Genomic DNA, 17,864 nt, shown 5'->3' on the forward strand with positions numbered 1-17,864 from the left:
AGAGAGAGAGAGAAAGAGAGGTTTGTTTGTGGTTTGCCTTGACGCTCGAGTTACACGTTTACCAAATGAATAATGAGGAAATATCCTCATTACATGTATATATATATATATATATATATATATGATATATATATATATATATATATATATGTATATATTATATATATATATATAATATATATATATATATATATATATATATATATATATATATATATATATATATATATATATTTATGTATTATGTATGAAGAATGTACTGTCATTTTTTACCGGATACATGTTAAATGTAAATAGCCACAATGCCTCTTCACTTCTCAAATTCTTTGCTCTTTTTTGGATACGCTTGTCACTGCAAAGCCTCGGATCCAACTTTAAAGCAATAAGAAAGAAATTATGATGTCCGTTAGCAGGAAACTAACCCACGATACCATAAACGCGACGAAGTCAGGTCGGCAAGGTGACCTCTTCGTGGTTATGGCAACGCGGGTTCCTTCCTGCTACCGGACATCATGATTTCTTTCTTATTTCTTTGAATTTAGATCTAGAAACTTTGTAGTGACAAGCGTATCCAAAACAGAACAAGGAATTTGTAAAGTTGAAAGGGCAGTGTGCTATACGTTTTACTTATACACACACACACACAATATATATATATATATATATATATATATATATATATATATATATATATATATATATTATATATATAAATATATATACACACACACACACACACACATATATATATATATATAATATATATGTATGTATGTATGTATGTATATATATATTTATATGTGTGTGTGTGTGTGTGCGTTTGTATCTTTAAGGCGTTCTCCGCAGTGTAAAAATGAACCAAATCGCGCTTAGAATTGATCGAGAACGTGACAAAAAAAAAAGGATCTTGGTATATAAAAATTTTTTGCAAAAAAAAGGGGGGGGGGCTATGAGGTAGGTTGAGGTAGGTATTTCCTGTGCTTTATATATGGATAATTTCCCCAGAGTGACTTTGCAGAATACAAAGGATGACCTTCGAGGGCGTTCTCGCCCGCCTGTTCGGAGCAGCAGTCTTGCCGGTGGTACGAATCGCCCTGATGCTGTTGGTGAGGGACGTAGGATTCACGGAAATCCCAACACACCTCGAGCCAGAATACGACTTCATAGTAGGTTTGTAGTCGTTCATTTTTTTTCTTTCTACCTTTCTTCGTTCTTCTCTGTCGTTCATTCCTTCTTTCTTTAAATTCAAAAAGCCGCCGAAGGTTATGTAGTTGCTTAGGAGCCTAAACATGATGTCCAATGAGTGGAATGAAAAAAAGGTAAAAGTTGAATGAGAAAAAGGTAAACAATCACCTCGATCAGGAAGCAAGATACCTTCAGTAGTCTCACGCGGTGCAAACATTCGTTTGATAATTGCAGCATACATTAAGTTCCTGACGCAGATTAAACCAACTTTTGGTTATCAAGTGAGACCCATAACGGTCAAAAAGTTCGAATATACTCTAAATTTATAAAGATTTCATGTTGTGACTCATAAAGATGCAACAGATTTGCTATATGAACAATGTAAGGTCAGGGGACTGCTAGAAGAGCCCAGAGCAAAAAATTCCAGCATGCAGATTCATGATGTTGATGGCCTTGGAATGTGATATTTTAAATTGGTATCTGCAAAAGACAGACACTGTAATTAAGGTGTTTGGGGACAGCAAAGGCATAACTGCGTGCAAAACAAAAAGCGCTGAAGAGGCCAGTAGGAATCAGTAATTCTAGACCAGGATGTAGCCTGTAACCTGTTCACCAATGAGAAAGTGGCATCATTCATCAGCGATATTAAGCAAATGGACAGTTTACACTATGTGCAAATATTACTCTAGATAAGGGCAGTGTAAAACAGTTTATAATTAGATAAGGAAGTCAAAAGAATAATGATATGCTGTCGAAGAGACAAACACAACTTCATTGAGGGACTTATCAAAACGTGATACGAATGTCCCTCGCCGCATGAGTGAAGAAAACATATTGACGTTATCTCTTCCCTAAAGCTGAGAATTATTTCAGCAATTCCTTTTAGCGGCCTTTACTTGATTAATTCCTTCACTTTTGTTTCTGTGCCAGGTCTTCTTTATTCAATCTATTGTTGACTTATCCTGCGAAGCCTAGCCGCTGTTGCCCTGTTATCCCCCACCCCACCAATAAGTGATCAAAGTTTAACATTGCACTGTACTATGACCATAGTAGTGACAGAACTCAGCGAGGTAGTTAGTTTGTATACGCCAATGGTTCCCACCAATTGTTCCCAGCCTGATCCATATTGGTCCCAAGAGGCCATGGAAATTTCATGGGGACAACAGAAAATTTTGGGAAATTGGTGTTTACAAAAACTCTACACTGTTGCATCCAAGATTTCAGGTGCAATATTTATTATATATATTATTGAATTGTATCTCTAAACAGAGATTCCATGTGCTTTTATTAAACTGGAAAAGATAAAATTCATAAGTCTCTCCGATCAGACAAATAATAATCTGAACTTTTGATTAGAAAGTGTACGGAGCATTATTATTATTATTGATTTTTTTTTTTTTTTTTACAGTTATCCTATCCGACTGGGTGGTTTTCATTGCCTGGGGTTCCTGGTTGTATCCTGCCTCCTTACGAATCCATCATTTCTTTCTAAGTGCGTTGTTTCCAGAAGCACACTCTTCTGCATGAGTCCTGGAGCTACTTCAGCATCTAATTTTTCCAGGTTCCTTTTCAGGGATCTTAGGATCGTGCCTAGTGTCCCTATGATTATGGGTACAATTTCCACTAGCCTATCCTATATCCTTCTTATTTCTATTTTCAAATCTTGATACTTATCAGTTTTTTATCTTTTTCTTTCATCTACCCTGGTGTCCCTTGGTATTGCAATTTCAATTAGTGGTACTTTCTTTTTATCCCCATATTATTATTATTATTGTTATTTTTTTTTTTTTTTTTTTTTTTTTTTTTTTGCTCTATCACAGTCCTCCAATTCGACTGGGTGGTATTTATAGTGTGGGGTTCCGGGTTGCATCCTGCCTCCTTAGGAGTCCATCACTTTTCTTACTATGTGTGCCGTTTCTAGGATCACACTCTTGCACTGAGTCCTGGAGCTACTTCAGCCTCTAGTTTTTCTAGATTCCTTTTCAGGGATCTTGGGATCGTGCCTAGTGCTCCTATGATTATGGGTACAATTTCCACTAGCATATCCCAAATCCTTCTTATTTCTATTTTCAAATCTTGATACTTATCAGTTTTTTATCTTTTTCTTTCATCTACCCTGGTGTCCCTTGGTATTGCAATTTCAATTAGTGGTACTTTCTTTTTCCTCTTATTATTATTATTATTATTATTATTATTATTATTTTATTATTATTCCTTATTATTATTATTATTATTATTATTATTATTATATATTATTATTATTATTATAAAAGTTCCATCAGTTCAGGTCATTTCCTCCGATCTTTAGACTGATCAAGTAAATTTCGTCACGCCACTATTCAAATATAAATCAATTTTATTGCGTTTATTGTAAGGAACTTCTGCTTCTTAGAAATAATGAGTAATAAGAACAGAACAGGTATTTCCACGTCAATGATCTAATTACTTGTAACGTCACTTTCATAATAAACTAAATCTTATAATAAAAAGACGAACAAATTTTCATATTATTCTTTTAGAGACCTGGTGTGTAAGGATGAACTAGCGAAGGTGCCAAAATTCACTTTTGTATTATTCTAACCAAATTTCAGTTTTGTTTATTATGTTTTGTTTAGAAATCAAATTTCCTTATCGTTTATTATGAAGGTTTTTTAACATTCCTAAAAGACGGAGGCTGTCCCTGACCCAAAGAAATGACATCAGTACTTGTTAGCATCAAATCCCTCTAAGGCTTGGGAATGCTGTTGTCCTTACTCTCAGACTTTATATTATTAATATATACTGGACATTTTTCCTAGTGCTTATCACAGCATAAACACAGTGGGATATATAAATGAATATTGACAAAGTCAACCAAACCCTTCTAGAAACTTTTAGAGTTGAACGATGCCATGGAGTTCCTGTAATATCTACCAGTATCATTTGCGTGACGTTGTCTTTGTGTGAGAATGGAACTTAGTTATAATAATAATAATAATAATATTTCGGAAGGAGACCCTCTCGTAGACAGATTTTGTTAAAAATGGTTGCTGCTTCAGCACTATTAATTTTGTAGAGAGTCCTCTCTATTTTTATGATGACAGCTTTCTCGTTGTTGCTTAGACCCCTAGGCCCCGGAGCAACGCACCAAAAGGGCATGGTAAAATTCGGTTGAGTCATTTTGGTTTATTATTGCTTATACAATTCTCTCTCCCTCCTCTCCTCTCTTCTCCCCTCCCCCTCTCTCTCTCTCTCTCTCTCTCTCTCTCTCTCTCTCTCTCTCTTCAGCGCGACGGGACATTATCCAGCGATGACTGCAGAGGGATTGAATTCCAGTCGTTGTTGTTTAAGATTAAGCTGGCCTTGTGCCAGCACGGGCTCTTGCTCGTAGAGCAGCCCGTATGATTCCAGTGGTTGTTGTTGTTTAAGATTAAGCTGGCCTTCCAGTGGTTGTTGTTGTTTTTGATTTAGCTGACCTTGTGTCAGCACGGGCTCTTGCTCACAGAGCAGCCCGTAATGCTTAAAATTTTTTAGCTCAACAGGTACAATAGTTTGGAACTCCTTCCAGTGGTGAGTCCTCTTCCTTATATCATGATGTTGATGGCTCTCGAGTACTGTCTGGAGAACCTCTCCGGGAGGTCGAGTTTTCATTGGTTCCTGGGAAGGTGACTCATACAGCGAGCGTTTTCTCAGGTGGGGAATATCACTGGGAGCCTCTTGATTGGCTTCTCCCTGAGTGACGTCACCCCTGGTATTATTCTCATTATGTGCTTTACGTCCGGTGTTTTTTGTTTCATACGCCCTGGTACTTTCGTTGGGGGGGAGGGGGGGGGGGGAGGGGGGGGGGGTGGGGGGGTATGGTCCTCCTCACACACCGTAGCATCAGGAACGCTTCTTGAGCGGTATTGAAGGGATGGTTTTATTTTTGGCCTTGAGAAAAGAAGCCCCCAAGCACTTCCCCCCCTAGGGAAGCCACAGATCTCGTGGGTCAGGGGCTCTCCCAATGATTTTGACATTCGTGATGATGTCATCTCTTGTGATATCTTTCTGGTGTACTGCATGGGCGTGCTGCCTGATGGCTCCCTCTTGGGTGCGGCAAGAGATCCTTTTAGACAGGTGCATCGTCGTAATGCCGATGTAAATCCCAGGGCATCCTTGGGCGGGGCATTCGTATCGGTAGAAAACGTTGGACTGCTTTAGGGGGTCTCTTACGGGCGGAAAGGGGCATCAGGAGGTCCTTCGTACACCATTCCTTGTAGTAAATAATGAGGGACACTCTCTTCCCTTCCTCCATAGGGCAGACTTGTTCCTTGATTATTTTCTAGATGGCTGTTTCGTCCTCCTTGTATTGGTGGTGCATGAAGGCTTTGTAGAAAAGTTTTATATCCTCAGGGGGTGAAATGTTCCTTTTCTCTTCCTCCGTCATGTACCACTTGTCAAGGGCGGTTTGTGTTTCTTGTTTCACAAGTTTATTCGAGTACCCATTATTAATCAGCATCTGGGATGCTTGGTCAAGTTCGAGGTGCGTGTCCTGCCACATCAAACAGTGCGAGAGGGCCCTCCTGACGAAGGCCTTGAAGGTAGTGGTCTTGAACCGTGCAAGACACTTGCTATCTCCATTTAGACAAAGGTTCGTAGCTTTGGTGTAGACCGTTGTAGTTAGCTTCTGATTCGTCTTCGGGACAAGGACATCGAGGAAGGGGAGCCGATCATTGCTGCTGTACTCGACGGTGAAGTTGAGTGCACTGTGACACAGGAACTGCTGTCGAAGGGCTTCTACCTCATCCTCGGAGTCGGCTTGCACGAAGATGTTATCGATATAGCGTCCGTATGTGCAGGGACACTTGCTACCTCCATTTAGACAAAGTCCAAGGTTCGTAGCTTTGGTGTAGACCGTTATAGTTAGCATCTGATTCGTCTTCATGAAAAGGACGTCGAGGAAGGGGAGTCCATCATTGCTGCTGTACTCGACGGGGAAGTTGAGTGCGCTGTGACACAGGAACTACTGTCGAAGGGCTTCTACCTCATCCTCAGAGTCGGCTTGCACGAAGATGTCATTGATATAGTGTACGTATGTGCAGGGACATCTATGTTAAGAGAAGACCCTTTCTTCCACTTCTTCCATGTAGAAGTTAGTGAAAAGGACTCCTAAGGGGGACCCAATCACTACACCGTCCTTTTGGTGGCACATCTGTCCTCAGTGGGTGGTGAAAGGGGATCTCTTCATACAGATATCCAGTAGGGTTCTTAACGAGTCTTCTGGGATGTTTGGGGGTCTCATATCGGGATTCCTAAATACCCGCCCCATGATGATCGTTATCATCTCGTCGACTGGAACGTTGGTGAATAGGGACTCAACATCTAAGGAAGACAATGTGCCCGCACAGGAGGAGTCAGGGATCTTCTCCAAAAATTTCACCGATGAGGTGAGGCAGTACCTGGAGGGGATATATGGAGTAAGAATTTTATTAAAGCATTTGGCCAAGGCGTAAGTCGGGGCGGGCGTTTGGCTGATGATTGGGCATAGGGGGTTGCCTTCCTTGTGGGTCTTCACGTTCCCGTATAATTAGCCGAGGCTGTAGTCACCTTGGATGGGCGGGAGGTGTGTGGCATTTGTAGCAGCATTCATGGCTGTGATAACCCAGTTGGTGTCACGTTTGATGTCTTCCATCGGGTTCCTCATAGGTCTCTCGAACTTGGAGACATCAGACAAGATGGCGTCGAGTTTCTCAAAGTATTCCAATGTGCTGATGAGCACGAACGTGGCTGTCTTGTCTGTGCGTCTTATGGTAATGTCTTCTCTCTTCTTCATATCTGCGGTTGCCTCCTTCATCTCTTTGGTGTAAATACCGGTCGAGTATGACCCCCTGTCCGTAAGGGCCTCTGCTAGCAGAAGAGGTTGAAGGGCGTCTGTCATTGTCAGGATCTTCTTGGCTTCCAACTGCTGAATCGAGTCGAGGAGCATCTTGATCGCCAGGCATTTCTCATGAAACGTGTGGAGATCGAGATGCTCCTCAACTCGATGGGGTCCCCCTTAGGAGTCCTCTTAGCTAACTTCTACATGAGTGAAGTAGAAGAAAGGGTCTTCTCTCAACATAGATGTCTCTGCACATATGGACGCTATATCGACTCCGAGGATGAGGTAGAAGCCCGTCAACAGCAGTTCCTGCATCACAGCACCCTCAACTTCACCATCGAGTACAACAGCAATTATTGGCTCCCCTTCCTCGAAGTCCTTGTCACGTAGACAAATCAAAAGCTAAATACAACACTCTACACCAAAGCTACGAAGCTACGAACCTTGGACTTTGTCTAATTGGAGATAGCGAGTGTCCTGCATGGTTCAAGACCACCACCGTCGGGGCCTTCATCAGGAGGGCCCTCTCGCACTGTTCTACGTGATAGGACACGCACCTCAAACTCGACCGAGCATCCCGGATGCTGATTAATAATGGGTACTCAAATAAACTTGTGAACCACAAAACACGAGCCACCCTTGACAAGTGGTACAGGATGGAGGAAGAGAAAAGGAACATTCCACCCTCATTGGATATAAAACTTTTCTACAAAGCCTTCATGCACCACCAATACAAGGAGGACGAAACAGCCATCAAGAAAATAATAGCGGAACACGTCCGCCTTATGGAGGAAAGGAAGAGAGTGTCCCTCATTATTTACTAAAAGAATTGGCGTTCGAAGGACCTCCTGATGAAGAACAACCCCTCCCCGCCCGTAGGAGACCCCCTAAAGCAGTCCAACGTTGTCTACTGATACGTATGCCCTGCCCAAGAATGCCCTGGGATTTACATCGGCATGACGACGATGCACCTGTCCAAAAGGATCTCCTGCCATGCCCAGGAGGGCGCCATCAGGCAGCACGCCCATGCAGTACACCAGAAAGACATCACAAGAGACGACATCATCACAAATGTCTAAATCATTGGGAGAGCCCCTGACCCACAACGTCTGCGCCTCCTAGAAGCACTTTATTCTCGAGCAAAAGCCTCCCCTCAATACCACTCAAGAAGTGTTCCTGATACCGATGTGTGTGAGGAGGACCACACCCCTTCCCCCCAACAAAAGTACCTAGGCAAATGAAACAAACAACACCGGACATAAAGCACATAATGAGAATAATACCAGGGGTGACGTTACTCAGGTAGAAGCCAATCAAGAGGCTCCCAGTGATATTCCACGCCTGAGAAGGTGCCCAAGACTCAAAAACGCTCGCTGTATGAGTCACCTTCCCAGGAACCAATGAAAACTCGACCTGACGGAGAGGTTCTATAGATCGTACTCGAGAGCCCGCAACATCATGATATAAGAAGGACTCACCACTGGAATTCAATTCCTCTGCAGTCATCGCTGGATATGTCCCATGTATCAGGACGTAACGTCGCATTGGAGAGAGAGAGAGAGAGAGAGAGAGAGAGAGAGAGAGAGAGAGAGAGAGAGAGAGAATTGTATAAGTGATAATAAACCAAAATGACTCAACCGAATTTTACCAGGGCATCATCATAAAAATAGAGAAGACTACAAAATTAATAGTGCTGAAGCAGCAACCCTTTTTAATAATAATAATAATAATAATAATAATAATAATAATAATAATAATAATAATAATAATGTGGCATTGAAGCAGCAACCTTTTTAATAATGATAATAATAATAATAATAATAATAATAATAATAATAATAATGTGGCACCATGGTAGAGTGGGTTAGGTCATCAATGGATTGGTTAAGCAACATTGGGGCTGGTCAGTCACTCGATGGGTGACCGCTCTCCTCGGTGTTGATTCTTTGGGAAAGGATCTTTATCATAATTTCCTCAGTCTACTCAGCTGTGAATTAGTACCTATTCCTGATGGGGTAGGATCCAGCTATGGGTTAAATAGCAAAACTCAGCAATGATGGAAAGAAATGAAAGATTAAATAACAACAACGTAAATGGAACCTCTGGCAACAGAGACGCTTCGTCCGGCAGCCAGGTATTCAGCCCACTTGAATGGGAAGATGGTCAGGTACTTGGAAGCCGTCATCCAGCAACTGACCACCAAAACAACAGTAACCAACAACCAGAGACTGGAGCTACAGAAGCAAACCAGAGGAAGAAATGGACATGAGAAGAAAATAAGGAAATATGGAGATGCTACATCAGAAGCAACCCGACGGAGAGAGGATATAAAAGATGGTTGGTCAACATCTGGAATGAGAGGAATAACACCCCCCAAACAGAGCAGAGGCTGGCAGACCAAGTAAGAAATATAAAGAAAAAAACTGACTCTCCCCAACGGAGAGACGATGCCACAGAAAACGACAGGGATGATGAGGTATCAAACAACGACACACGAAGAAACACCGACGAAGTAACAGAGAGAACAGAATGGGTAGAAAAGATCAGACAATGGAAGGAGCCAGATACAGAGAGAACAACGATCCCCTCCATGAAAGCCTACAACACCAAGAAATTGAGGGAGAAGACAAGTGAGGTCAAAGAAATAATGGGAATGATACACACCACCAATATCACAGAAACAATTAACTTGGCATATGCAGGAGCAAGATTAGTAGCAGAACTGATGGAGATACGAGCACCAACACCACCAGCACAACCAACCCAATAGAAACCAAAACAGCAACCGCCTTGGAAAAGGTGTCTGGTAAAGCAAATCATGGTTATGAGGTCTGACTTGAGTAAACTGAAAGAAAAGGCAGAAAAAAGGCTAAGAAGCAAGAAAACAAGGGAGGAACTGAATGAGAAATACAAAGTACAGGAGAGGGGACTGAACAACACAATAGAAGATGTAAAACAGAGGCTTAAGGCCAAAGCACATAAGATCCACCGGTACCTGAACAGGAATAAGAGATACCAACAGAACAAACTATTCAGAACCAACCAGAAAATACTATACAGACAACTAAGAAGGGGAAGACAACCACCAAGAAATTCCTGAAGCTGAATCAAGTAAGAGACTCTGGGAAAACATATGGAGCAATCTGGTATCACACAACAAACATGCAACATGGCTCCAGGAAGTTAAGGAAGAAGAAACAGGGAGAATAAAGCAAAGATTTACTGAGATCACGACAGACACAGTCAGACACAAACTAAAGAAAATACCCAACTGGAAAGCCACAGGTCCCGATGAAGTCCATGGATACTGGCTCAAAAACTTCAAGGCTCTACACCCACAAATAGCAGAACAACTCCAGCATTGTATAACAAATCACCATGCGCCCAAATGGATGACCACAGGAAGAACATCCTTAGTACAAAAAGACAAGAGTAAGGGAAATATAACCAGTAACTACAGGCCTATCACCTGCCTACCTAATGTGGAAGTTACTAACAGGTATCATCAGTGAAAGGCTATAAAACTACCTAGAGGATACGAACATCATCCCCCACCAACAGAAAGGCTGCAGAAGGAAGTGTACGGCCACAAAAGACCAGCTCCTGATAGACAAAATGGTAATGAGAACAGTAGGAGAAGGAAAACCAACCTAAGCATGGCATGGACAGACTGTAAGAAAGCCTTCGACATGATACCACACACATGGCTAATAGAATGCCAGAAAATATATGGGGCAGAGGAAAACACCATCAGCTTCCTCAAAAATACAATGCGCAACTGGAGTACAATACTGACAAGCTCTGGAATAAGACTAGCATAGGTTAACATCAGGAGAGGGATCTTTCAGGAGGACTCACTGTCCCCACTACTCTTCATAGTAGCCATGATTCCCCTGACAAAAGTACTGCAGAAGATGGATGCTGGGTACCAACTCAAGAAAAGAGGCAACAGAATTAACCATCTGATGTTCATGAACGACATCAAGCTGTATGGTAAGAGCATGAAGGAAATAGATACCCTAATCTAGACTGTAAGGATTGTATCTGGGGACATCAGGATGGAGTTTAGAATAGAAAAATGTGCCTAAGTCAACATATAAAAGGGCAAAGTAACAAGGACTGAAGGGATAAAGCTACCACAAGGGAACAACATCAAAAACATAGATGAGACGGGATACAAATACCTGGGATAATGGAAGGAGGGGATATAAACACCAAGAGATGAAGGACACGATCAGGAAAGAATATATGCAGAGACTCAAGGTGATACTCAAGTCAAAACTCAACGCCGGAAATATGATGAAAGCCATAAACACATGGGCAGTGCCAGTCATCAGATACAGCACTGGAATAGTGGAATGGATGAAGGCAGAACTTCGCAGCATAGACCAGAAAACGAGGAAACACATGACAATACACAAAGCACTACACCCAAGAGCAAATACAGACAGACTATACATAACACGAAAGGAAGGAGGGAGGGGACTACTAAGCATAGAGGACTGCGTCAACATCGAGAACAGAGCACTGGGGCAATATATGAAAACCAGTGAAGACTAGTGGCTCAAAAGTGCAAGGGAAGAAGGACTGATAAAAGTGGACGAAGACCCACATCTATACAGAGACAGGAGAATGACAAGCAGAACAGAGGAATGGCACAACAAACCAATGCACGGACAATACACGAGACAGACTAAAAAACTAGCCAGCGATGACACGTGGTAAAGGCTACTGAGGGGAGAGCTCAAGAAGGAAACTGAAGGAATGATAGCAGCGGCACAAGAACGAGATATTTTCAAAGAACAATAGATGGAAATAACATCTCTTCCATATGTAGGAAGTGCAATACGAAAAATGAAACCATAAACCACTAGTAGCAAAAGCCCTCCACTAGAGACTGTGCAAGAAACACTAGCTACCTTGCAGTAATAAGTGGTACGAGGACCTACCTGAAGGAGTGATAGAAAACGATCAGACAAAGATCCTCTGGAACTATGGTATCAGAACAGATAGGGTGATACGTGCCAATAGAACAGACGTGACGTTGATTGACAAAATCAAGACGAAAGTATCACTCATTGAAGTCGCAATATCAAGAGACACCAGAGTTGAAGAGAAGGAAAGGGAAAAAATGGATAAGTATCAAGACCTGAAAATAGAAATAAGAAGGATATGGGATATGCCAGTGGAAATTGTACCCATAATCATTAGAACACTAGGCACGATCCCAAGATCCCTGAAAAGGAATCTGGAAAAAACTAGAGGCTGGAGTAGCTCCAGGACTCATGCAGAAGAGTGTGATCCTAGAAACGGCGCACATAGTAAGAAAAATGATGGACTCCTAAGGAGGCAGGATGCAACCCGGGACCCCACACTATAAATACCACCCAGTCGAATTGGAGGACTGTGATAGACAAAAAAATAATAATAATAATAATAGTAATAATGATAATGATAATAAGATGAGTAAGAAAGAGAGAAAATTTATAAGTATCAAGACCTGAAAATATAAATAAGAAGGATAGGGGATATGCCAGTGGATGCAACCCGTAACCCCTGACTATAATAACCACCCAGTCAAATAGTATGACTGTAATAGACCAAGTAATAATAATAATAATAATAATAATAATAATAATAATAATAATAATAATAATAAATTTTATTTCAGCTCAAGGCCATATATACATGGAATATATAAAGTAGAGACAATATGCACACAATCTAGACACTGAGCTAACAATATAAGAATGGATAATCGGCAATATCCACACTGTTACTGAAGAAGTAGAAAAAATACTATTCATAATAATGGTAGTGACAGTAATCATAATGAGAATAATAGAAAAGACAATATTAAAAATTATAATTAAATAAAACAGATTTTCAGCTAGGGACCTTAGGTGGTAACAGAAGTCAGGTCTGGAAGGCTAAATGCAAAAATTGATATTAGCAAAACTCTAAAAAGATGATAATTACAGATAGAGATGCTCAAAGTGAATGCTTGAATTAATTGTCTCCCAACAGTAGGGTCAGGATCAGCTGGAAGCATAATTGCAACTAGGCTTTCAGAGCAGAGAGACTGGAAAATTTTACTCCTGGAAGCCGGCGGGATTCCTCAGGCAGACACTTACCTCATCCCTCTCCTTACGGCGCAGTTCATTCCTGAAAACTCCTATGACTGGGCTTATATGACTACCCAGCAAAAATATGCTCTGAAAAATTTTGTTGGTCAGGTAAGCAATTCTTGTATGAAGTTGTATTGTTAGTAAATTCGATAGATATTCAAAACCATTTGTTTTGCATTCTTCGGTATTCCTTTGCCGAGAGAGGTTTCCTTTTCATTTTGACAAATACAATGTCATTCTTATGGCATGCCTTATTTAATTTGCTCAATAATGATAAATCTCATCTATGCACAGGTTCATTGCTAATGGTACCCTTTTCTTGATAGGATTTACCTCTAATCAATTATTACAATCCTTAGCCCATTAACAGCATCTAATGCTTACTACAATACTGGCGATATTAGTGTTTATTTGAATACACATAAGTGATCAAAACATTCTTGCTAGGAGAAATATCATTGTTTTTCTGGTGTCACATTCATCATATTAAATTATTGACTATGTTTAAACTTACAGGTGTACTGAACTTCGTGTACACATTCCAAAAACGTGTTAGTGATGTAAACAAAATACAATTGCGGTTTATTTGTGGAGGTGAAATCCTTAGTATTTCATTCCCTTTCTTTCAGAGAAATCGTTTCATTCAAGGGCGTGTTCTGGGTGGGACATCTTCCATCAATGGTCTCATTTATGTCCGCGGTTCCAGACAAGTTTTTGACAACTGGGCTGCGCTAGGAAATCCTGGCTGGGATTATGACTCTGTCCAGAAATATTTCCAGAAACTGGAAGGATACAGAGGCCCGTACACACCTGGCAGTACGTTTACAACATAAAGTAGAACACTCGTAGATATTAAGGGTCTTATACTCTTAAAAAAAACTTAGCAGTTGCATACAGTGCATTATTTGGACTAAAGTTTTTCTAAGGAAATTTACTATTACGTTACGAAGATGTAAATATAAACATAGTAGCGTTACTTGCAACAGTTAAGTAATCGTCTCAAACCGAGAAATGTTCGAGCTTGTTAAGTTTTCCTAATGACATTTTTTTTGAAAACATCAACATTTTCCATTTTTTTCTTTTGCAATTTTAAGTCCATTGTTACAGTCCTGGAGTTAAGATTTTATATCTACAGGAATTTTTTTAGTATTTGTTTAACCGGAAATTTATCCAGGTACCTATTCTCATTTTTTTTATTTTTTGTTCTATTGATACCAAATCAAAGATCTTTAAATAGTTGCAAGAACGTAGCGCACCAGAACTAACTCTCTCTCTCTCTCTCTCTCTCTCTCTTCTCTCTCTCTCTCTCTCAGCCTCTCATTATGGCAGGGATGGTCCTATCGGCCTCTTACCTGTACCAAAGGGTGAACTGGCAAAGGCTTTCATACAAGGAGGCGCAGAAAGAGGCCACCGCGTCAATGAAGACCCCAACGGACGGGAGCAGTTAGGTAAGCCTGAAATTCTCCGGCGGATGAGAAACCTGTAACGTTAGAACTGGGTATCTTGTAAAAAGTAAAGTGAAATTGATGGGTTCATCCATAAGTGTCCACTGCTAGTGGCTTATGGAAAGGGGGCCGGGTGCCTCCGATTTGCATTTCCATTTTCAAAGCCTTTCTTGATGTCTGAATTTTCAAATGCGTCTTTTCTCATTCGTTTGGTTGATGAAGTTTTCTGTTTATTCTTTTTAATGATTAACGTTTTTCCTTTGAAGATTTTCTCTGACTTTTTTTTATTTTACTTCCCACCAGCATCTTATCTTACCTTCATATGTGTTTTTAATCTATTTTCTATCTTCCTTTTTCTGTAACCTTTTCTTTTCACCATTTACTGACTTAATTTTTCTGTATCGTATGTCTACACTTTTCCTTAGGTCATTACCTATGCCTTTTCTGTGTTCCATTTATTCAGTTATTCCTACGTTTCTTGGGATTTTTGGCTCCATATTGCTTCTAATTATTTTCCCTTTGTTTTAGATTTTTCCTCTTTCTTATTTTCCTTCGTTGATTGTTTCTTCCCGTTCATAAATTTTTACTTTTGTGTTGTAACTTTTATGACCTCGTGTCTTATGCCTCTATCTTATTGGACTTTTATTTTATTCTTCGATATTCATCTAATCTTAATTGTTTTTCCTCGATCAGAAGATTTTATCTTAAAAAATAAATAAATAAATAAAATAAAATGGAATAAAATAAAAAGCACTATGACATTTTATCTTCGAAATATTATCTCTATTTCTAATTCCCATAATCATTCCTTGATGGTAGACACGCTCATTCCCCATAGGAAGGTGACACCGTCAGAACACCTTAGGTAGTGCAATTTTGGCATAAGCTGAGCTTCTTTGAAGTGTCCATTCGGCCCCTATAGCTGCAATCTCTTTCATTCCTTTTACTGTACCTCCATTCCTATTCTCTTTCTTCCATCTTGTTATCCATACTCTCTTAACAATTATTTCATAGTGCAACTGCGATGTTTACCTCCTGCTACACCTTTCTAACCGTTCTGCTATCGATTTCCTTTTCAGGGTTGAATGACCTCATAGGTCCCAGCGCTAGGCCTTTGGTCTATATTCCATATTCCTTCCTTCCTTGACATACTCAGTTTTGACTTTTCCTTCGGTGTTTTATTCAAAACCAAACAAATTGTATTACTTTTTTTTTTTTTACAATTCTGTTTTTTGTCCTGCAAAAGTTTACACAACTGACAATCTCTCTCTCTCTCTCTCTCTCTCTCTCTCTCTCTCTCTCTCTCTCTCTCTCTCTCTCTCTCTCTCTCCAGGATTTTCCGGAATGGTGATGACAGCCAAAGATGGGCGCCGTTCTTCACCTTTCTATGATTACATTAGACCTTACCTGGCGAAGCAAAAATCAAGTAACCCTCACTTGAGAACCTCTAATCTCCACGTCCTGCATTCAGCTACTGTCCTGAAGGTAGGGCTCAGTTTCGTGGGTGTCCATCATTTTTTGAGTGGCGAAGGTTTGCCAGTCGTATTTAAAGAAGCTCCAGCCATATCTGGTGAATATTATTCATGTGGCACTGTCTTCTTTTCCACGTTCCTCTCGTCTTGTTCGTATTTTATTACTCTTATTATTTATATCCGATTTTTGAGAGTACGATAGATTAGTCAGCGACTCGCCTAGACAAGGAGTCTCCAAACTGTGGCCTGTGGTCCACGTTTGGCCCCTCACATCATTTCGTCCGACCCCCGGCTAATATTCAAAAGCCATATAAATCTGAGTATGGTGGTGGCCAATCGTCTCCCTACCCCTGGTGCTGGTATTATCCTTGGAATTGCATCATTTCATTTTTAAATTAATCAGTTTTGTTTTTAATATCACCCATTTGTTTACTCTAGTTTGAAACGTTTGATATGAAACTGATGTTTCCTATTTTTTCCCCCTGTTGCCCGTAAAGATGTGCAAAATTTATAATGTGGCCCTCATATTACAAAAGTTTGGAGGCCCCTGCTCTATACCGGGGTTCCCAAACTACGGGTCATGAACCCCAAAGTGGTCATGAGCCTTTTTCTGGAAGTCATGGAGGATCCAAGATTTTGAGGAAATTATTTATGATATTTAGTGATTTTCTTTAGCTTTATCAAAAAAGCAAGTACAGCCTTCTCATTAAAATTAAATTAGTCCCTGCTAATAAACATTAATAAGCATTTTTGTTTGTTGTTTTGCTCTCTCTGCTGTGATTAATCTTTAATTTAAAGTTTAAAATGTATCTGCGCCATTGGAAATTAGTAAATTTTCAGAAGGTTTATAAAGGTTGTGGTCATGGTAGGTTTGGTTCTACTGAAACGGGCCACGTACTGGAAAAGTTTGGGAACCACTGGTCCAGACCATCATGCGTATTTCGTGATGTTAAAGATAATGATGAGCTAAATTTTACCACTTTCAGTTCCACCCCCCTCCCCCTCCCTCCCCCAACCCCGATATTGATCAGCAATGGCAATGGCGACTCTTTGTTCATGATACCAAGCTCATCGGAATACACTTGATGAACATTATCTTTCAGAATTATCTCTGAAATCCATTTCAAGATCTGATCTATATATTCATTGCCAGGTCGTTTTCAATATCGAGAAGAAAGCTGTAGGGGTCGTGTTTGTCCATGAAGGAAAGGTGGGTGATTTGAATCATTGTTTTCACGTTTCCAATATCATCAGGATAATTCATTGCCAGTCCTTCCTCCTCCTCCTCTTCTTCTTCTTCTTCTTCTTCCTCCTCCTTCTCAATCCTCTCCACTCTTCTTCTCCTTCTCTCGTTCTTTTTATTTAATGAATGATTCACCTGGGTGGGACGACCTATTTGTACGAAAGCATCCAGAATTCATACATATACAGATTTGTTAAAAATGGATTCATTGGTTCTGTGGCCAAGTCTCTGGTTAATTAAGATACGATATGTACATCACTTCTTTTCCTTATTCTCCTCCTCACGTTTTTTTTTTATGTTGTGGTGCCCTATTATACTGTCATTTTTACATATATTTCTCTTAAATTCGATCAATATTTTTTTTCTATTTCAAAATTATATATTAATATCGCTCATATTCCAACCGCTCAATTCTGGCTGGTTTATTAATTCAAAAGATTAGCACCATTATATTTAATTTATCATCTTCAGAACATGATCAGTTTGTTTCTTCATTTCGAAAATACATACCATTCATTTGCTTGTATTATTTGAAAACAAACTAAATTGACTGTG

General features: G+C 40.2%; 1 protein-coding gene across 2 annotated transcripts in view; it reads left to right on the plus strand.

The window, feature by feature from the left end:
* LOC135211250 (glucose dehydrogenase [FAD, quinone]-like) overlaps positions 1 to 17,864 on the plus strand; it is a 56,779-nt gene that overhangs the window by 23,310 nt on the left and 15,605 nt on the right. The window contains exons 2-7 of one of the 2 annotated variants that reach the window (XM_064244541.1): positions 1,019 to 1,170; positions 13,049 to 13,257; positions 13,779 to 13,965; positions 14,463 to 14,597; positions 15,928 to 16,079; positions 17,220 to 17,276. In XM_064244541.1, coding sequence (XP_064100611.1) covers positions 1,029 to 1,170; positions 13,049 to 13,257; positions 13,779 to 13,965; positions 14,463 to 14,597; positions 15,928 to 16,079; positions 17,220 to 17,276 — 882 coding nt within the window. In that variant the 5' untranslated portion in view covers positions 1,019 to 1,028. The remainder of the gene's footprint in view (positions 1 to 1,018; positions 1,171 to 13,048; positions 13,258 to 13,778; positions 13,966 to 14,462; positions 14,598 to 15,927; positions 16,080 to 17,219; positions 17,277 to 17,864) is intronic. The other variant, XM_064244542.1, reaches the window with a different exon arrangement.

Source organism: Macrobrachium nipponense, chromosome 4 (assembly GCF_015104395.2).
Source record: "Macrobrachium nipponense isolate FS-2020 chromosome 4, ASM1510439v2, whole genome shotgun sequence".
Classification (NCBI taxonomy): Eukaryota; Metazoa; Arthropoda; class Malacostraca; order Decapoda; family Palaemonidae; genus Macrobrachium; species Macrobrachium nipponense.